Here is a 22,315-nt window from a genome sequence, read left to right as displayed (position 1 = left end):
ATAAAAATAAATAAATAAAGGTATTGTGTCCAACTACAACTAAAAAATAAATATTAAAAAAAAAGAATGTCACTGTCAGGACTGAGGTTCTGGCTCAGTGGAAGAGCATTTGTCTTGTATGTGTGAGGTACTGGGTTCGATTCTCACCACCACATACAAATAAATAAAAGTCCATCAACAACTAAAAAGTATTTTTTAAAAAAAATCATTAAAAAAGAATGCCATTGTATAGGGCTTAGGGATTAGTATGATCATCTCACTTAATAATGAGATAGCTTCTAGAACTGAATGTAATAATAATAAATTATTATTATTATATTACATTATTATAATACATGTATTATAATAATAATACATATTACATGAATGTAATAATAATTTATAATATAATTTAACCATTCAAATTGTGTGTTTTGAATAGAGACATGTTAAGGATACAAAATGTTTACCAGTAATATAAAATGAATTTTTAATTTTAAGGACATGAGGGAAGATCAAAGTTTCCAAAATCATACAAATGGAAGTGCTGAATTTCATTTAGATGGCATTTGTTAACATTGTAAGGCCAAAGTAATTAAAATAATTTAATTACTTTTTTTCTGGGCCACTAATTTTTCTGTAGGTTTTAATTTTTATCTGCAAACATAGCTTGTTTTTAAGTATATTTTTTTTCTATGGCCTATTCTCTCTTCAACAAGTTGTGCACTTTACTGAAATAAGGTTAACTGGATACTCACTCACTGAACAAAAGCCAAATCTCATTAAAATAAATTCAGCTCTACAAAAAGCCTCCGTGTTCTTAAACTCTGATTTCCCAGCCAGTGGCCTAACTTGAGTTTTAACAAGTAATCTAACAAAAATTTCATATTCTGTGACAGAAACTTACAAATGTACCCTTAGAATTTATCATTAACACACTTTTACCTATTGATTCAATGGCACTTTGGCTTGGTGGGTAGCCAAAGACCTTGACAAATGCTGGACAAACTGTCGAGGAGGTTTGCCTAATGACACCTCCCCGGGTAGAAATTGTATAATATTCTATGTAGCTATACCCATGTAGATTGACTAGGAAAAAAGCTAAGAAATACCCAGTTTTTGCTGCTTTTTTTTAAACACCCTTTCCTTCCCTTTCTCCATGTCTTCTTCATTCATCTACCCATCCTTTCATCCCTTCATTCATTCAATTATTCAATAAAAATATATTGATTTCCTATGTGCCAAGTAATATACTAAGCTCTTAAGTTGCTGAGGCTGACCTTAAACTTATGATCCTCCTGCCTCAGCCTCCCCAGTAGCTGGGATCACAGGCATTCACTGCCACATATAGCTTACTTCTTTTAATCCAAATCTCTAGAGTTTCTTTTATTATCTTGAATCTTTAATTTTGTACCTTACATAAATAATCATGTGATACATACCCTTTTGCAATTTTGTATGGTTTTTTTCTCACTCAACATTATTTTTGAGATTTCTCCATGTTGATGCATGTGGATATAGTTCATGACATTGAGGTTCTATATGGTTCTCCATGTTGGTAATGAACCACAGTTTGCTTCTTCATACTTTTCTTCATACATACTTGTTTCCAGTTTTTTGTTTGTTTGTTTGTGTGTGTGTGTGGTTCTGGGGATTGAACCCAGGATCTTTTGCATGTGAGGCAAGCACTCTACCAACTGAGCTATATTCCTAGCCCTCCCATTTTTTAATATTATAAAGAGTACTTAGTGCACTGAGCATCACTACATGTGCCTTGCATACGAATTTGAGTGATTCTGGAAGACACGTACCTTGTGGTGAACTTGCTGGATGTATGTACATCTTTGATTTGATCCAACCAAAGTGTAACTGAGATGGCTGAATCATTTATAAATCTGTTTTAAGTAAGGTGCAGTTTTTAAATATATATATATATATATATATATATATATATATATATATATATATATATTTAGTTTTAGGTGGAACAATACCTTTATTTTATTTATTTCTATGTGGTGCTGAGGTTTGAACCCAGTGCCTCACACGTGGTAGGCAAGCATTCTTCCACTGAGACCCAGCCCCAGCCCAAGGTACAGTTTCGAATCCTTTTGCTAGGCTATTAAATTCATCACTTATCTGTTTAATTTTTACTGTCTGTCATCTGAATTCTTTCCATTTTGTTCTAAGCAGTGATAGATAGTGGGGTGATCTCATTTTTATTAGAATTTTATTATCATTTCATCTGTTAATAGAACTTTAGGCAAAATGAATATAGAAGCAAATTATACAAGCTTTTATAATGATACACAAGCATATATTTTCTGACATTTTCAGTCAATCCTAAAATCACCTAACTTATTTGGAAACAATTTAAATTAGTATCAAGTGCTTCATTTTAGTAACTACTTTAATGACTTGAGAAACTATGCTATTTGTTTTAGTAATTCCATTGTTAAAGCCATGAGTTTCATATAACTTTATAATCCATTGTTAAGAATGTTAGCTTAACAGTGTATTTTGAGAGAATTTTACATACAGTTTATAAACTTCTCTTTGCCTTGAGACATTTTACAAGTAAGCAAGTGAAATATCACAAATGCAAACAGAGATTTGAGAAGGCTTGAGTTTTCTAAATGCAAGGGCTTTGTTTCATACGTTTTTAGATTTTCATGGAATTAAGAGGCTGGATCATTATCAATCTTTCCAGTATGTTCACCTCAAGTACTTTTAGAGCTGTACATTATCTTAGCTGCCACAGATGTCTCATGCAGGGAGTATCCTGGCTTAAATTCTGAAGTACTTTCACTTCTGCTTGCTTCCCCTTGAAATCGTCTAAAAAGAAGGTGACACATTATTTTGCGAATATTACTGGACATCAGGAAATACATGACTGGATCCAAACAGCTATTGAAAGACGACAGAACAAGCATGATCTCATTGGTTTTGTGAACGATCTCCTTCCAATAGCAAGATGATACATTGATCTGGGAAGAAATGTAGATGAATCGAAAAGCATGATAGGGGACAAAACAGAGAGTAAAAATGATCAGTACAATAAAGGAATTCCGGGCTGTGGTGGCATATTTACCCGAATTGGGAAATTTGGACCTCCTTTTAGAAATCCTCAATAGATTCTTACCAATCTTAATATACGAAAGGATTATTAGTAGGAAAATGAGCCAGAACATTATCACAAGAACAAAGTTAAAAATGGCCTCTCCTTTAGCATTGTGCCTATCTCTATAATGGAAACACATTGTGGAATTGTGCCCTCCCTTCTTAAGTGTTAAAACAATCATAGTTAAAAATCCAGCAAGAGCAACTATCCACACTATACAGCAAACATAAATACTTTGTCTGGTTGTTATTGCCCTGCGTTGTTGTAGAGACCGATTAATTTTTATGTAGCGATCCAAACTGATGAATCCAAGCAAAATAATACTAATGTACATATTCATATAAAATAGTGTTCCCACAACCTTGCAAAAAACCACACCTAGTGTCCATTTGTTTTGGTTAATGTGATACATTATTCGGAAAGGGAGGCAGAAGATGAGCAGAAGGTCTGCAATGGCGACATTAAGTAGGTAAATTTGAATGGAATTTCTCTTGCGATGGATGCCGAGAAACACATAGAGGGCAATTATGTTTCCAATCAATCCCACAACGAAGATCACAGAATAGAATGTTGTTAACACAGTGGATAGTAAGTTTTCATCCATGGAACAGCTTGTAACGTTTGGTGCTCTTGACACATTTTGTGGCACTTGGTCACTGTAATTAGTTATAAAGCTTGTTCCGTGGGAGGAGCAAGACCAGCTGCCGACTGAAGTAGTTGTCATTGTTAGTATGTGACTTCTTCTTGTCTTCTGTGGGGATCAAAATCGGGTGCTAAATGACATGTTCCTTGTGTGTAGTTCCTATGTCTTCAGATTTTTTCCTACAAGAGAATACCAAACATTGAGTCATTCGCTATTTTATCCTTTTTTACTCTGAACATTTTTTATTTGTTCTTTTTAATTATCCATGACAGTAAGTATTTTGATATTATACATACATCAAGTCTAATTTCCCATTCTTGTGGTTCATTTTCTATTTTAATGACAGTAACTTTAACTCAAAGCATAAGTAATAAATTATTTCTTTTCAGATATTGTGAGAAATGTTACTATTTTCCTACCTTTGAATCATTTAACTATCTACACAGTATATCTACACCATATATCTATAGTATTGTTGTCTCACGAAACAGTCAGCAAACGTAGGATCTTATGGAGCATCCTGCTCAAAACTTCCCTACAGCTTTCTCATTTTTCTCAGAGTTTGTTTCATTTATTATATTAAAATGAAAATAAGAACATCCTTTCTTAGGGAGACTGTTATGGGAATAGGAGTGGAGGTCAAGGGAGATGACAGATCATGTTGATGCTCAAAGATGAGCATCGATTTCCCTAAATGTGGTTACAGCCATGAGTAAACTGGGGCCACTGTAGGCCCTGCTCAGCTTCAGAACTGCTTCCTGCCTTGGCCCTTCCTCTCAGATGTGGCATTCATCATTTTGACACATAGTGCCACTTGGTACGTGATGGTAAACTGTAATGATCTCTCATGTGATGGTAGGAATAGAGGATCCTAAATTTCTACCTTCTCAACCCAAGACCAAGGTAGGAATATTAACATCATAAGCCTAGAGGAACATGCAGTTAACATAACAGACCAAAAAAGGCAGCACCTGTCTCCTTACATAAACTCACATAACACTGATCTGATCAAGAGAACAAAGTAGTCAAACCAAACCAAGTCAGGTGGCAGCAACCATTAGCCCTTTTGAACTGTAAGCACAAGAGGGATAATGTAGATGGGAAACAGAATGCACGGTCCAAGATTTTGAAAGTAACTGACTGAAGTTTAAATATGCCCTGGGTTACATAATTTGAGACTGTTGCTAGAACCTTATGAGACATAGTATGTAATGGCCCATGCCTATAATCTCAGCTACCTGGGAGGCTGAGGCAGGAGGATGCCAAGTTCGAGACCAGCCTGGGAAACTGAGTGAGATCTTGTCTCCAAATAAAACTTAAAAAGGGTTGAGATGAAGCTCAGTGACCAAGCACTTGCTTAACTTTCATGAAGGCCCACGTTCAATCCCTAGTACCACAGAAAGATTAAAAAAAAATAGGTAGCATGTTTGTGGCAGTGGAGATGTTCTACTTGTTACTGCATGTTTTCTGACATTTGACTGCTATGAAGAACTCAGTCTGAGACCCTGTTATAAAGTGCTGGAAGACATAAGGAGCAGGTTCCAAAAAATCTCATCCCATTCCTTTCTCAGGGTGACTGCCCTGTTTCTCCACAGCTGCCTGTTATCAGGGGTAATATAAAGACATTCAGAGCAGGATTTTCAAACTCAGACCTAACTCACTCTGTGATCAAGGGCAAATAATCTTTTCTTGCATTTGTAAAAATGAAAAATACATATGATGAAGTTCATCCTGGCACAAAACAAGTGTTCAATTAAAAGTGAGGTTTGAAGCTGGGGATATATCTTAGTGGTAGAGTGCTCACCTAGCATGTGGGAGTTCCTGAGTTTCATCCCCAGCATCACACAGACACACACACACATATGTACATACATACACAGTTAGCTTTAAAAAAACATCTTTTGATTAATCTCATTTTAGTAACTATTTTACACTTAGCTAAGTACTGCTTGGAAAATGAAGGCAAGACAGGGACCCTGCCCTCATTCAACTTTTTGCAGGAGTGTGCATTCAAACCCTGAAGACAATAATACAAATTGGATTTTAATCATGAACATTAATTTCTTGATTTGACATTATGCACAAAGAAAAATAGTTGGAAGATTGTAGTCTTTCTTTTGATCAAGAAGAAACTACTTTGGTAGAGGGTTAACATTCATGTTTAAAATCTTATAAAGCAGGGAGGGAGTTGACTCTAAGGAAGAGGAACTGGCTGGTGAAGAGGAAGTTCCTGTAAGCCCTAGTGGGAGCCTGTCTCCCAAGCTTAGGGCAGTGGAGGGAGAAGAGCAGAAGGAAGGGAGAAAGGAAGGAAGCACAGAAGACTGAGTCATCTGTCCTGTTTCTCGACTGCAGAAAGATAGATTTCACAAAGTTTGTAGAAATTTATAGACATGTTCCTTGGGATGTGACAGCCTAAGAAGAGAGGCAGGCTGCCCAAAATGAAACTGATAATGTAATCTGCATTACCAAGAAGAGGAAAAGGGTGTGTGTAGACTGAACTGGGTTGTGTGGTCACACAGGGAGCTACTCTCAAGAGGTTCAGATAGAAACATGTTATCCCCTGGTGAAAGGACAATGACACAGGAAACGATGAGTTTTGAGAGCTCAGGTAGCTGAAATGACTTGAAAACCTCATCTGTAATTAGTTTCTATTTTCTTCCATGCTAGATTTTAAACCCCAATAGGATTAAGAACAAGTCTGTTTTGTTTGTCTCTGTGTACTAAGTGCTTAGCTCAATAAGTATTGTTGAATCAAAGAGGGAATTGATTGTATGTAAAGTTCTGTATGTGCATATTAAAATCAAAAGCACAAGTACTGCTTCGCTGCACTAACAGAAACACAGTTGCATTTGCTGAATCAGTGAGCAATGCCCCTGCAACAAAAATAACTCCATCTTTAGTTGAATTCTAGATATGAACTGTCTTCAATGAAGATTATTACTACTGATCTGGTTCTGTCCCAAGCTGATAGGGTCTCCCCTGAAATGCAGTTTTTGAGCATCCTCAGCAGAACACTTAGGAAAAGCCACTGACCAGATGGGGAGAAGAGGAATTCAAATCATGTCATGGAAGCAAATTGAAAGAAGTAGGTACCCTGCCTTGCAGACGGGAGCATTTCACAAGGCCATGGAGAAAAGGCTTTCATTTTATTACCTGAAAGCAGAGCAGGGATCTGTGATAGAAATAATAGAAACGTATGTTGCCTCCTCGTAAGGAAATGTTTTTTTAGAATGAAAAATGGTCTATCTTGGGAGGCAAGAAGGAACTTACTGCCACCCTTTGGGCACTTTTTTAGAAGGGATTCTTAGTGGTACTCAATCCTGGCTGCATATGAGAATCCCCTTGAGGACTTTTTTAACTTCGATTTATATATGTATATATTTTTATGTGGTGCTGAGGATCGAACCTGGTGCTTCATACATACTAGTCAGTGCTGTACTCCTCAGCCACAACCTCAGCCCCACTTGAGGAACTTTAAAAGATACCAATGCCTGGCCCCTTCCCCAGATATTCTGATGTAATTGGACCAGAATGCGCTTCAGGAACTGGTTTCCTTTAAAAACTACTGTGGGCCCAGACAGGGTGGCATACTCCTGTAATCCCAGCAACTTGGGAGGGTGAGGCAGGAGGATCTTGAGTTCAAAGCCAGCCTCAGCAACTTAGTGAGACCCTGTCTCAAAAAAAAAAAAAAAGTAAAAATAAGCTTTGTGTGGTGGCACGTGTCTATAATCCCAATGGCTCTGGAAGCGAGGCCCTAAGCCATTCAGTGAGACACTGTCTCTAAATAAGATACAAAATAGGGCTGGGGATGTGGCTCAGTGGATGAGTGCCCCTGAGTTCAATCCCTGGTACAAAAAAAAAAAAAAAAAGTAAAAAGGGCTGTGGATGTGGCTCAGTAGTTAAGTACCCATAGGCTTAATCCCTGGTACAAAAAAAGGGGGGTACTGTGGGGGGAGTCTAATGTACAGTCAAAACAGAACCCCTGAGCTAGACAGCCAAACCATCAATGATATTTAACACCGGCTATGTACCAAATCCTGTGTTGAGCACATTTATTTAATTTACATATTCTTTACAACAACTGTGTGAGATAGGATTTACAAAAGAGGTTCTGAAAGATCAACAGGTTAGGACCTTAGCCCATAGCCACACAGCTCTTATATGGCCAAGCCTATGTTGACTCAGATCAGACTTTTGAGAACCCATGATCCTTTTTTACAAAACCTCACTCCTTATCACCATTTCCTTATTAATGCTGAGTTCTATTAGCAATATTTTGATGTGAATCCTTTAACATTATTTCCCCAAGCAGTTTTAAGAAGAGATTATGCCAGCTAGCTTTGCTCCTTTGAAAAATTGTTGATCTTTTTTAGTTGCTATGTCCATTATAGTAAGTAAATAAATGCAGTTTACTGAATGACAAAGTATTCCAGATCATCTCCCAGAATATATCTCCTCAACACTTCTAGGTCCAGTGGCCATAATCAAGAGTTTCTAGAAAGCTGTTAGCACAAAGCACATATTCTGAAACCATTTGCCTCAGCTTTACTCTGTGAGGAAAATAAATAAATAACAGTTGGACAAGACCATCAGTAAATTTTTCTGGTTTTGCTTAGTCTCAAAGAGAATAAAGGAAAAGCAATACATTTATTTAAATAGTAATAGTAGCCACCATGTATTGCTATGTATCCGATGGCTAGCATCCAATTATTAACAAATTAACAGATTCTGTTTTAAACTTAGTGGCTGATTTTTGCCTCCTACTCTATTGGCTCATTACAGTGTCAATCACTCACTATTCATAAGGCCATTTAGTGATATTTTGGAAACTACTTGTTTAATGTGTTAAGAATTGCCAGTGAAGACAAGAACCAAACCACTTTATTCACAGAATTTTCCAGTGAACCTTACTTGTGACCCTGGTCCTATATTGAAGAGGATGCAATAGTTTTCTTTTTCTTTTTTTCCCCCTTTGGCAGTACCAGGGATGGAACCCAGGGCCTCATGCATGCTGAGCAAGTGCCATACCACTGAGCCACACCCCCAGCTGTTTTTATTTTGAGACAGGGTCTTGCTAAGTTGGCCAGGTTGGCCTCCAACTGGCAATCCTCCTACCTCAGCTTTCTTAAGTAATTCAGATTACAAGAGTGCATCTTATCACACTAGTTTTCTAATACTAGATAGTATTTGTTACTTGGTAAATCTTGTTCCTAAGTTTGCAACTCTTGTGTTAGTGCTTGTACCTTCCCACCACCACCACCATCACCCTACTTCTACCTCTAGCAGTTGTTTTCAGCTGGATCTGGTAAGAGCTGCTGTCCCTAAAGAACCCAACAGATTCCATTGTGACTCCAGATAAGCAGAAGCTTTTTAAATGCACTTTGGGCATGTTTATATAAACATCACATTACTATGCTGAAATACATACCTGTTTGATTGCGACGGCTGTGTTGATAATGACTTGAATCTATTCAGGCCATGCTTCAAAAATTGCTTTAACTGATGTATACAGAAGGAAATATCAAGAGCACATTACTTTAGAAATAATACTATTAGGAGTCTGTTAAGTTTGAACTATCAAAAGAAATTTGTTGATTTTCGTTATTTGAATTAACTACAGAGTATTTTTCTTTCTCTTTTCTCTAATATTCACCTTATTTACTTCTTAAACACCAAACTTAAACTTTAATTGGCCTGGTAATTACCATAAAGTAGTAAGAACATAATAAAGAATACTATAATTTCAAGCAAGAAGGCGCCGTAACTTAGTAAAGTCAAGAAGTCATAGATAATTTCTACTGTGTTACAAATAAAACTTATAGCATGAGAAAATTGCTTGATTCAAGTAGATCTGCAGCTCTTTGTGGTACTCTACAAAGACAATATAAGCAGTGCGACTATCTCAATAATAGGTGTCCTAAAGAAGGAGTAACACCATCTCATTTGAAATCAAGGCAGAGGTGTCCTTCAAACTGTTTACTCAGTACCTCTAAAAGCAACAGAATTGCTGGTACCAAAGTAGCCTTATCAGTATGAATCAGGTTTCACTTTGAATGCTCAGATAATCGAATTTTAACTAAAATGAAAGCTCATTTATATAGTTCAAAAATCAATGAATACTCACAGTTCAGTCTTTCCTGAAGTCAAAAGAGCTAAACCCCAAGCTTCCCTAGACTGCTTGTGTCAGCTGGGTTCCTCCATCCGGTGGTGGTGTAATTGGTTGGGGTTGTCTTCTTTTTTCTATTCGCCTGTGGTGGTAGGGTTTCTTTTTCCCCTTTTCTTTCTTTTTTCAATGTGACAACCCTTAGACTCCTTTTGAAGATATTGAAAGGTCCCACCACCCTGAAACAACTTCAAGTTCAGTCCACATTTAACTCTAGGAAATGATCTCTTCTTCACGAAGACCTTCCAACTTGAAAATTGGAGAAAGTTTGCCTCACTCCTAGAATAAAATGAAAGTTCTATAAAGTATAACAAGATCTAAGCATTTTCTGAATTTCCTAAGAAATGATACATAATATGCTATCATCATGGACTTTTAAAGCACCAGTGTTGAATTTCTGTTTCTTTCTGGATTCATTTTAGAAATCAGTATTCACATAGAATAGCCTTCCTATACTGAATTTTACTAATATTACTATTACATTTTTCTTTAATTTTTCTTTTCTTTAATCTATATATTATTTTAGTGTATTTTCATGTATTCCTTTAAGACCTTGGATTTATTTTCTAAAACAATTTTATGATGTTAGGACTAGATGACATTTGGGATGCTAGTCTTTCCTGTCTAGCATACCAATAAACTCACCCAAGTAAATTAAAGCAATTTCTTATGTTTTAAAATAAAATAATGATGGGATTCTGCAGTTTTTGTTTTGGTCCTAGTCCAGCATTTAACCACTATCTGTTCATCTGTGTAACTGCTGGCCCTGCAGTTCAGTGTCATTTCCCTTTTTTTTTTTTTTTTTTTTTTTTTTGTCATTTGGAATGAGGAGTTGACTTTTATCCTCATAATTGTCATCCTGCAGTTTGGTTTAACTAAATCATATTTAATGCATTGAGCTTTAGCTAACATTCTAATTATTTCTGGGTACGCTCTTCTGAACATCATATTCTCCAGAGCTTTTAGTTGGTTATAAATATAATACATGGAACAATGTTTTTAAATTGCTAGAATGAAAATATTTTGTAGCTCTTACTTCCTCTTTGAACCACTGAGAAGGAAGATGAATACTGTATATGTCTGGCAATACTTTTTTCTTATGTTGGTAAAGTACACACAACATTGAATTTACCATCTTAATCATTTTTAAGTGGGTAGTTCGGGAATTTTAAGTATATTGATATTATTGTGAGACAAATCACTAGAAATTGTTCATCTTGCAAACCTGAAACTATAGCCAGTAAACATTGATTTCCCCTTTCCCCTCCCCCACCCTTTTGGTAGCCATGATTCTACTTTATATTTCTATGATTTTGACTGTTCCAGATACTTCACAGGATTGGAATCATATAGTATTTGACCTTTTGTGATGAGTTTATTTCACTTAGCATAGGTTCATCCAGGTTATACCATGGAACAGAATTTCCTTAATTAGACTTTATAATATTCCACTATATGGATATATCTCATTTCCCTTATCCATTCATCTGTCAGTGGACATGTGGCTGCTTCTACCTCTTGGCAATTGTAAAAAAGAAAGGCTGTAATGAACATGGGTATGCAAATATCTCTTCAAGATCCTGGCAAGATTTTTCAATGACAAAAATAGGTGTTTACTTATTAGAATTCTGTCTATAAAATCTAGCATAAATATTTTTTCTATATTGTCCTATTTTTATCATACCTAAGCCATCCCTTTTCAAAATACTAATTGCTTTTTAAATCTTTAGTTTTCTCATATTTTCTCAACATTGATCAGCAAAGCCAACATGCTATTTGAGTATAAATCTTTTTCTAATTCTTTATATGACCTTTCTGCTGTTCATTTTGAACTTTGTACTTTATGTTTTTAGCTTATTCCTTATTCCTTATTCCTGTATATCCTCTTCTCCATCCTTCCTGGCTCTCTTTTGTTGGTATTGTAAGCTTTTTATTCATGTGAAGAAAGAAAAGAAGAAATAAGTGTATATGTTTATTTAGTGACTTCAGTTACTAATGTCCCCATCCTCTCTTTATCTAAATCCCAACCCTGGTGAAATTCAGCTTGCCACCTCCTCCAGGCCTGAAAATTACCAGCTAAAATGAGGACTTTTGGGTACAAACACATAATCATGCTGGTTGGACTTCCTCCAAATTCATGACCACAAACTTTAAGTGGGCACCTGTGCTGCCAGCAATCCTGGTGTATTTTCTTGGTCCAGTGGTTCTAAAAGTATGGCTCCCAGACCAGTAGCTAGCTAGTCTGGAGCATCAAGAGCTTGTTGGACCTACATGTCCTTCAACAGATGAATGGATAAGGAAAATGTGGTATATATACACAATGGAATATTACTCAGCCATAAATAAGAATGAAATTATGGCATTTCCCAGTAAATGGGTAGAGCTGGAGACTATCATGCTAAGTGAACCAAGGTAATCCCAAAAAGCCAAAGGCCAAATGTTCTTTCTGATATGCGATGCTAATTTACAATAAGGGAGAGGGAAGAATAGAAGATAATTGGATTAGACAAAGGGAATGAAGGGAAGGGAGGGGGATGGAAATGGGAAAGACAGTAGAATGAATTGGACAGGAGTTTCCTATGTTCATATATGCATACACAACCAGTGAAACTCCACATCATGCACAACCACAAGAATGGGAAGTTATACTCCATGTACATATGATAAGTCAAAGTACACTCTATTGCCATGTATATCTAAAAAGAACAAATTAAAAAAAAAGAAAAAAAAGACCTTATTGGGAATGCATACTCTTGACCTCATCCCAGACCCATGAAGCCAGGAATTCTAGGAATGAGGTCCAGCAATCTGTGATTCGGATGCTAAAGTTTCCGAGCCACTTTCTTAGTCAATTCATTCTCTATTCTTCAAAAATCCTTTTTCAGGGCTGGGGATGTGGCTCAAGCGGTAGCGCGCTCGCCCGGCATGCCTGCGGCCCGGGTTCGATCCTCAGCACCACATACCAACAAAGATGTTGTGTTCACCGAGAACTAAAAAATAAATATTAAAAAAAAAAAATTCTCTTTAAAAAAAAAAAAAATCCTTTTTCACACCTTCACTCTTTTCAGACTGCAGGCAACCCCCTCTCCTTCCCTATATCAACCAGACTGCTTCTTATTTCACTTAGAAAATAGAAGCATTCAGAAGAGAATTTCCCTTTTATCTCTAGGATATATTCATGAAATTATTTAAGTATTCTATGTATTTTCTTACTTAAAAATATTCCTTATTTGGACATCCTATCATTGAAGGGTAAGCCAAAAGTTAATAAAGAACCATAGACATGTTTTATAGAATTAAAACACCAAATTAAGCCCAAATATGATTAAAACAAATGAACCTCACTACATCACAAAATGAAAGCATAACCACAAGGAGAATTCTTTTAAGTGGCTTTAAAATAGGATGGGGTTTTTCATACATAATTTTAGATTTACAAAAAAGTTACAAGAACAGTAGGAAGAATTCTAGATATCTTCCACTAAGATGTTAACCCCATGTTAACATTTTTCTGCATTTTTATCTTTCTCAATCTCTCATTCTTTACTCACCTATCTGTATTTCCTGGAAAAAAAATTCTTTTATATGGCTAATGTATAATAATCAAAATTAGGGAATTTACGTTGAAAGACTACTATTATGTAATCTACAGAACTTGTTCCAACTTCATCAATTGCCCTAATAATGTCCTATGTAGCAAAATAAAAACAAGATCACATACTGCATTTAGCTATTGTATTTCTTTACTTTCACTTAACACCTTTTCCTCCTGCCCTGTTCTGGAGATTGAACTCAGGGGCACTTTACCATTGAGCCACATCCCCAGCCCCTTTTTAATTTTTATTTAGAGACAGGGTCTCACTAAGTTGCTTAGGGCCTCACTAAATTGCTGAGGCTGGCCTCAAATTTACAAACCTCCTGCCTCAGCCTCCTGAGCTGCTTATAAGTGGAGCCCAGCCACTTAATGTCTTTAATCCAGAATTACATTTGAAGCATATTAGCCAGTTACTTTCTAGAATGCCTCTCAGTTTGGGTAGGTGCAGTTTCCTCATGATGAGATCTGGTTTGTCAGGAACATTACAGCAATGTTACTCAGTTCTTCTCAGCAAAACGTATCAGTAAGTTTACAGTATCCACCAGTCCCAGTACTAGCAGGATTAACTATGCTAGTTTCTGCCAGATTTCTCCCCTGTAAAATTACTATTTTATCTTCTATAATTAATAAGTATCATGGGAAATTCTCTGGAATTATGTAAATATCTTCATTTGTCAAACTTTCACCCACTACTCAGCATCCTTTATGATTCTTGCCTGAATCAGTTAGGATGATGAAAACTGCCAAATGATAATTTTCTAATTCCAGCATTTCTTCTACATTTAATTGGTTTTCTACTTAAAGAAAAGCTTTTCCTTCTCCTTCATGCATTTATTTCCTTACATACTTATATAATCATAGACTCATGGATTCTTTCTTTACTCAGTAGTAAGACACTATTTTGATTGGGCTTATCTCATAGAATATATCTTAAGAACCAAAGGAACCACAAAGAAATCGTAAACGGAATATAGTGGTTTTGTTATTGGTGATATAGATACTCTTATTTTATTTTATTTGGGGGAGTGCCAGGAATTGAACTCAGGGGCACTTGACCACTGAGCCACATCCCCAGCCCTATTTTGCATTTTATTTAGAGGCAGGGATTCACTGAGCTGCCTAGCACCTCTCTTCTGCTGAGGCTGGCCTCCAACTTGTGATCTCCTGCCTCAGCCTCCTGAGCCACTGGGATCACTCACAGGTGTGCACCACCTCACCTGGCTCAGATATTATTATTTTAAAACTTGATACACCGCTGAAGGACAAAGCAAATGAGTAACTGTGTTAATATCATTAGGTACCAGGATGACTTGCCAAGTCAAAGAAGTAAAAACCCTGTAATTGAGTAGGAATAACATCAGTATAAATTTGTAATTTATTTTTCTCCTTCTTAAAAAATACATAATTTGTAGCTCTGTCCACTGGAAGCTCAAAGCGATGATAACTCAGTAGTAATAATATGTCTAGTACCCACATTATGGTTTTAAAACCCTTTTCCCACTAAAAAGAAATGGGACTGCTTGGAGAAATGGCTGATTCTGGGACAAGAAATGAACAGGTGATGCCTGGAACATCATTTTTGTCCTGAAAGCAAATAAGTTAACAAACTCCTAGAATCTTAAGAAAGGAAATAGGAGAAAACTGACTTAAAGGGGTTCCCACTGCCTAAACACATGAAAAAGGGCAACAACTATTATATCAAATATAGAAAACTATAAGTTCATAACAATACCAAATTACATCTTCATTGGTCACTTTTGAAGGTTGCCTAGAAAACAACTTGCTGGGGCTTGGGGTTGTGGCTCAGCGGTAGAACACTCACCTAGCAAGTGCGAGGCCATGGGTTCGATCCTCAGTACCACATAAAAAAAAATTAAAGAAATTGTGTACAACTACAACTAAAAAAATACGTATTAAAAAAAGAAAACAACTTGCTATTCTGGAAATACTTCATAGCATCTTTATTCATAATATCAGAAACAAAACAATACAAGAAACGGCCCAAATGCCCATCCACAGGAGATTGTACAAACTGGTATTTTCATACTTAGCATTTAAAAAATGAATTACTAATCACAATGGAATGGATGAATCTCAGAAACATACTGATGGAAATAAAGTCTTACATAAAAGAGTGCATATCATGATTTCATATATATGAAGTTCTAAAATAGGCAGAACAAATCTATGGTGAAAAAATATCAGATTAGTGGTTCGCACTGTGTGAGGGGTGGCAGCAGAAATCAAATAGGAAGGGAATAAGGAAGATTTCTGGGATAATGATAATATCTCAATAAGCATTTGGATCACACAGACGTATGCCATTCTTCAAAACTCAGTACTAAGGATGGTGCATTTTGTGGTATGTAAATTCTACCTCAAGCAATTTTTTTTAGTTGTAGATGGACATAATACCTTTATTTTATTTATTTATTTTTATGTGGTGCTGAGAATTGAACCCAGTACCTCACCCCATGCTAGGTGAGTCCTGTACCACTGAACCACAACCCCAGCCCATACCTTAAGCAATTTTAACACATATTACATTCTAACAACATGTATGGCTGAGGTGTAATAAAAATTAAGATGGAATTTTTTGGGGGCGTTCCAGGGATTGAATCCAGGGTCACTCAACCACTAAGCCATATCCCAACCCTTTTGTATATTTTCTTTAGAAACAGATCTCACTGAGTTGCTTAGGGCCTCGCTAAATTTCTGAGGCTGGCTTTGAACTCTTGATCCTCCTGCCTCAGCCTCTAGAGCCACTGGGATTACAGGTGTGCTCTTCCATGCCCAGCAGTAGATGAATTGATGATAGGTTAGACATACATAGATTGTTGATAAAAACAAATATAAAAAATGTCAATTGGAGAATCTAGGTGGTGAGTAAGTGGCTATTTACTATAACATTCTTTTAATTTTCTCTATCTTTAATAGTTCTTACAAAAAAAAAAAAGTGGTGAGGAAAACCTCCATTTTGGAACCCCAGATTACAGATCTAGGCATCAATGGCTGCCAACATTATTGAGTGAAAATTGATGGAGCATGAAACCATGATGGATTGGGCAGACAATAACCTGATCCTAGCACTGAATCCTATCACTAAAAAGTAGGGCATCAGACATTATATCCCTCCTTTGGCAATGCAATAGTTGCCCCACATGTGAAGTATCAGGGCATAAAACTAAAATTGAATCTGAATATAATGAAAATTCTAGATCTAGCTACTAATAGACAGGAAATGCAAGAGGGCAAGGAACATATTAAATGACACCACGTGGGTGCCATTAACCAAATACAGATTGTGGGGAATTCCATGGAGGAAATCACCTAGCATCTTAAATCAATGGCATGAACACTTAAACAATAGACACAAATAGGAGGATCTCTAATACAGACATCTAAGGACCTTGGATCCCATTTTGAACCAACTCACAATAAAAAAAAAAAAACATTTTTGAGATAGTTAAGAGAAATGCAATGTGGGGTATTAGATTATATTTTTAAAATACTGCTTATTTTATTCAATGCAATAATGATACTATGGTGATTTTTAAGTTCTCTGTTAAAATGATGAATTATAAGATGAAATGAGGTGATTTGTTTTTTAAGTACTTGTGCAAAATAAATAAATAAATGGTTAGGGTATAGGTCATTCAAGAATGGCAGAATGGCAGTAATTGTCAAAGCTAGGTGATGACATATGGAGTTTTATTAATCTATTTTCCTCCACTTGTAAATGTTAAAAAAAAAATTAAAAAGAAAAGAAAGAAACTCCTGAAGCTTCACATTCTCTTCTAGTTACATCCCATTTCTCCATTCCTAATACAGCAAAACTTTTGAAAAGTGTCTATACTTAGTCTCCCCACATCATTCTCTCCTGATCCTGGTTCAATGGAGATATTTGTCTCCATCATGCCACTAATGCCACTCTTATCAGGATCACCAGTGACTTTCAAGTTGCCAAATCTAATCATCTCAGTTCTCAACTTAAATGTCCTTAGTGACATTGATCACTATTAATCATTCCTTCTCAAAAGAGCTTCTTCATTTAGCTTCAGGACACCAAATTCTGATTTTCCTCCTGCTTCAGTCTCTGGTCGTTCTCTTAGCAATGTCTTGCTAGAACATGCTTATTTTCTTGCTCTCAATATAAGTACACACCAGGGCTCAGTTCCCCAACCTCTTCCCTATCAGTTGTCATTCCCTTAGACTTAATTTATTATCATTGTCTTGGCTATAAATAACCCTGAACATGCTGGGGATTCCCAAATTTTCATTGCTAACCCCAGCCTCCCCTCCACCCCCCATCTCATATGATCCCATGCTCAATGTGTATTGAGCATGTTCTTCATTCCCCTTACACACACCTCCCTCAGTATTGCCCATTTCAACAAATGGTATCTTCATTTTCACTCTGTTGCTTAGAACAAAAACCCACCTGTCACACTCGACTTGTCTCTTTCTCTCACACCTACATCCAGCAGCAATTCCTGTCGGCTTTACCTTCTGAACATAAACTGAATTTGACCACTTATCACCTCTACTTCTGTCACTTGAGTCCACATCACCATCTTCTCTGGCCTGGTCAATGGCAGTGGCCTCCTAACTGGTCTCCTTTCTTCCGCTCTTGGCTCCTACAAGCACTCCTCCTCAGGGCAGACAGAATGCTCCTTTACAAACCCCTGCTCAGATCTCTAGTGGTTTCCCATCTCACTCAGCATAAAATCCAGAATTTTGATTATGTCTTCAAGACCCTAGATGACAGAGCCTTTGATCATCTCTCAGACCACATTTCCTACCTCTTTCTTTTTCACACATTTCCTTCATTCCTATTCTCCAAACATACCAACCCTCCCAGCCCCCTGGACCTTCCTATTGACCATCTTCTGCACCTTCTGCAAGACTTGCTCTCTCACTTCATTCTGGTCTCTGTTCAGATAGTACCTTTTTAAAGAGGCCTTCTCTGACATCCCTCCCCCAAAATAACTGGCAGCTTACTAATCCCCAAACCTGTAACACTTCCTCACCAGCTTAATTTTACCTCATAACACTTCATGCTACCTGGCTTTACATTCTATTGATTTTGGAGGGGGGGTATGGAGCTTGAACCCAGGGGTGCTTAACCACTGAGCAACATCCCCAGCCCTTTTTTATATTTTATTAGAGACAGGGTCTCACTGAGTTGCTAAGTGTCTCACTAAGTTGCCGAGGCTGGCTTTGAACTCGTGATCCTCCTGCCTCAGCCTCCCAAGTCACTGGTATTACAGGCATGCGCCACTGCACCTGTCTACATTCTATTAATTTTTACCAATGGGTTTCTTGATTTTCTATCTTAAGCTCAAACTTTATGACTCATCTCACTTCAGGATTTATTGTGACTGAATCCTTACATGATGAGAATTACATGGATTACAGTATAACATTAACTTTAGCATATACAGAGTCAACAAACTATGAAGAGTATGTACTACAGGCTTCTAATTTAAGCTTCTACTTCTCCTTCCTAAGAAGGTGATTAAAAAAAACTCTCTCATAGGCATGGCCAGGAGATTCGGCTTGAGTCTAGGTTGTATTTTATTCTCCTGCACCATGCCCACCCTTTCCTAGTCTTACCTATGTGCTGTGCCCCACACTAGAATCATACTAAGCCTCTTGCTTTCTCATTTAGCATATTGTCATCAATCTCCTCAAACCAACTGAAAGTTCTTAGTGAGAGTGGTCGTCATGGTTGATTTTTGTAGAGGTTTTCTCCCTCTCTTATCGAACCTTCTCACTGCTTTGTCATGCTATTTTCCTCACTCTTCATTTGCTTGCTTTCCCTCTAATTCTTTCTCTTGCTCTCACTCATTCGTACACACTTATATTTGAGGGTTCATCTTTGTGCTAGACTCTTTGTAAAGACTTCTTTGGACAGCAAGAGTTAACTTCCAAAGTAGAATCCTGATGCTCTCATTGGGCCAAATGAGGATCCCTTCCACATCTGTGTATCATCATCAAACATCTGAGTATACCAGTTCAATTTTATTGCACAGTCTTTTAAACACTATCATGTCAGCTAAAACTGTACCATTTATGAATGAGAAAGTATAGGAGAGAGTGAAATACTTTGTCTTTCAATCTAACAAGGTTCATCATTTTTACTAACCTGTATTTTGAGAGCAGGTCAATGTATTGTTAAGCATATTAGGGAACACAGTAGCAGAAACAAATGTCCCCACAATTAAATTCTCTCCTGATACCAGCTCTAATAAGCTTCCATAAAGAGACAGATATAGATGAGAAGGTCCTACAAAGAAATTGTCATTGTTACTGCAAAGCATATGATATCTAGGAGGCCCTGGTCAAGGAGGCTACTCTTTGGGAAGGATTTCTTGCTCTGGACCAGAGATTGGCCAAGTGATCTCCTTCTTCACTTCCAGCTCCCACAGAAAGACATTCCTAGATTGGGTAGTGCATCCCCAGGGAACACAGCTCAATTAAAGTCATTAAATGTGAACATCTGTTTGGTACTCCTCTTACTCAGAAGTGGAATGAAGGAAGAAAAGAAAGAGAATAGGAGAGAGTGGACAAAGGAGGACTAATCAGCATTGGACAAAGAAGGCCCTTAGTGGTGAAGGCCAAGGTATAAAGTAGAGGTTACAAGGTTAGGTAAAGTCAGAGGTTATAAGAAACATTTTGGCCACAAGTGTAACACATCTGTTTCCTGAAACACATCTAGTCTACCAAAGACAGATAGTATTGCATAAAAGGGCAGAAAATGTTATCTGTAATTCTTGAACATCCGTACTTTCTGAATAATTTTTAGCACCATACCCTAATTTTGGAAGCAAATAATTCCTAAAAATGATTGGCAAAACAGGTAAGTCTTTGGAGAAGTCAGCCAGAATTGGCAATAGGACAAATAATTCAAGTATCTGAAATAATTCAGAAATTTTATAAGTGTTACTATATTATTATGTTATTCTGTTTTGAGTGAATTGAATTGTTTATCTTCAACTAATCCTTATCTCTGGGTTTGTTTTCTGTGTGTCTCTTTTTCTTTTTAGCCCCACTGTGTTCTCCTTGCCTCAAAAGAAAACTCAGCACCTGTTAAACTTGGGGGCTTTGGGGTAGCTATTCAATTAGGAGAGTCTGGACTTGTAGCTGGAGGTAAGACCACATTTAAAATTTTTTTCCTTCAAAACCTGGTCACTTTTAGTTTGGTTTAAAACTTTCAAACTAAATACTAGCCCAACCTCAGTGTTTCATACCCCACTCCACCCTACTCCACCCCTGCAAAAGCACCATTAGGTAGTTTTGAATTTAATACCTTAGTAGTCATAACAGACTTTTAGTCCCTTAAGAATAGACTGGGGCTGTGAGGGTACTTCAGTGGTAGAGTGTGTTCTTAGCATGCACATGATGGTGGGTTTGATCCCCAGCTCCAAAAAAGAAGAAGAAGGAAGAGGAGGGAGGAAGGAAGGGAGGAAGAGAGAGAAAAACACTTTTCAAAGGAGATGATAATTGAGGCCATAGATGCTTTTAAAGCTGAACTGGCCAGGGCTGGGGTTGTGGCTCAGTGGTAGAGCACTTGCCTAGCATATGTGAGGCACTGGGTTCGATCCTCAGCACCACATATACATAAATAAAATAAAGGTCCATTGATAACTAAAAATATTTTTTGTAAAAAAAGTTGAACTGGCCAAAGTCAAATCTAGAACATGTGGGTTAGGTTTACATTTATGGCTAATTTTTAATTTCATAGTGTTTTCCTTTTTTGGTTCATCAAAGAATCCTGCTCAGGCCATCAACCTATATGTTTATGGACAGCAAGCAAATGTGAATGCAGACTGATTTTATTATTATTTTTTTTTAGTTGTAGATGGACACAATACCAATACCTTTATTTATTTATTTTATGTAGTGATGAGACTTGAACCCAGTGCCTCACACATGCTAGGCAAGCGCTCTGCCATTGAGCCACAACCCCAGCCCATGATTTTATTATTAACCAAAGTGAAGCATCATTTTAAAAATCTCAATTTTAAATTGGGAATAAAAAGGAAAAAAGGTTAAAAAGAAAGTATACATAGGTGTATGCTAATTTCAGATTCAAGTATTTGGGGTTTTTTATTATTCCTTTCAATAGACTCCAACTCAGAATGCTACTTGTTTTCAGTTTTATTTCATAATGTTGCAGATTGCATAGTTCTCCTTTCTATACACAACCAGGAATTGAACTCACAAGCACTTAACCACTGAGCCACATCCCCAGCCCCTTTTTTGTATATATATTTTTTATTAGAGACAAGATCTCACTGAGTTCTTAGGGCCTTGCTAAGTGGCTGAGGCTGGCTTTGAACTTGCAATCCTCCTGCTTTAGCCTCCTGAGCCACTGGGATTACAGGCATGCGACACCACACCCAGCACAATCAGTCTTTTAGTCAGGGCTTTCTCTTATCCATCTGAAAGTATTGCCATCTGAAAGTATTTTTTAAATACTTTTTAAAAAATAATAATAATCCATTATATAGGATATTTCATGCAACTTAATTGGTTTTAGCTAAATCATCAAACAGTGATAACTTAGACCATCTTCTTAAAAATGAGCCATAGATTATAGTTGTATTCCTTAAATCATTTTTTACCACCTTAACTTCTAAAATTAAATTATATATAAGTTTTCCTCTAGTTTTGCATTCTTTTCCAGCTAATCCTTTCCATTAACATGAAAAACTGAAAATTGAGTATAGTTTCAAATAATGCTACTTTCCCCCCTGCCAATTTAAAACTTTCTGTCAATGACTAGAAGACTGACAAAAAGGTCAGGCA

General features: G+C 36.8%; 2 protein-coding genes across 6 annotated transcripts in view; one reads left to right on the top strand and one right to left on the bottom strand.

The window, feature by feature from the left end:
- The window catches only part of Cask (calcium/calmodulin dependent serine protein kinase), a 348,936-nt gene that overhangs the window by 197,866 nt on the left and 128,755 nt on the right, over window positions 1–22,315 (top strand). For all 5 annotated transcript variants that reach the window (XM_077106548.1, XM_077106546.1, XM_077106547.1 and 2 more), the window contains one exon: window positions 20,551–20,653. In XM_077106548.1, the coding sequence (XP_076962663.1) occupies window positions 20,551–20,653 (103 nt within the window). The remainder of the gene's footprint in view (window positions 1–20,550; window positions 20,654–22,315) is intronic.
- On the bottom strand, window positions 2,280–9,912 carry Gpr34 (G protein-coupled receptor 34). Its single transcript, XM_077107060.1, has 3 exons — window positions 9,868–9,912; window positions 9,172–9,242; window positions 2,280–3,922 (listed from the first exon to the last, which is right to left on the bottom strand). Exon 3 carries the CDS (start codon window positions 3,822–3,824, stop codon window positions 2,700–2,702), a length of 1,125 nt encoding a protein of 374 aa, XP_076963175.1. The 5' UTR covers window positions 3,825–3,922; window positions 9,172–9,242; window positions 9,868–9,912; the 3' UTR covers window positions 2,280–2,699.

The sequence above is a fragment of the Callospermophilus lateralis genome, chromosome X (genome assembly GCF_048772815.1).
Source record: "Callospermophilus lateralis isolate mCalLat2 chromosome X, mCalLat2.hap1, whole genome shotgun sequence".
Lineage (NCBI taxonomy): Eukaryota > Metazoa > Chordata > Mammalia > Rodentia > Sciuridae > Callospermophilus > Callospermophilus lateralis.
This window is presented reverse-complemented; position numbering and strand designations above follow the sequence as displayed.

Excerpts from the sequence above, each read along its gene's own strand:
- Gpr34 (XM_077107060.1), bottom strand. The coding sequence starts at position 3,824 with ATGACAACTACTTCAGTCGGCAGCTGGTCTTGCTCCTCCCACGGAACA.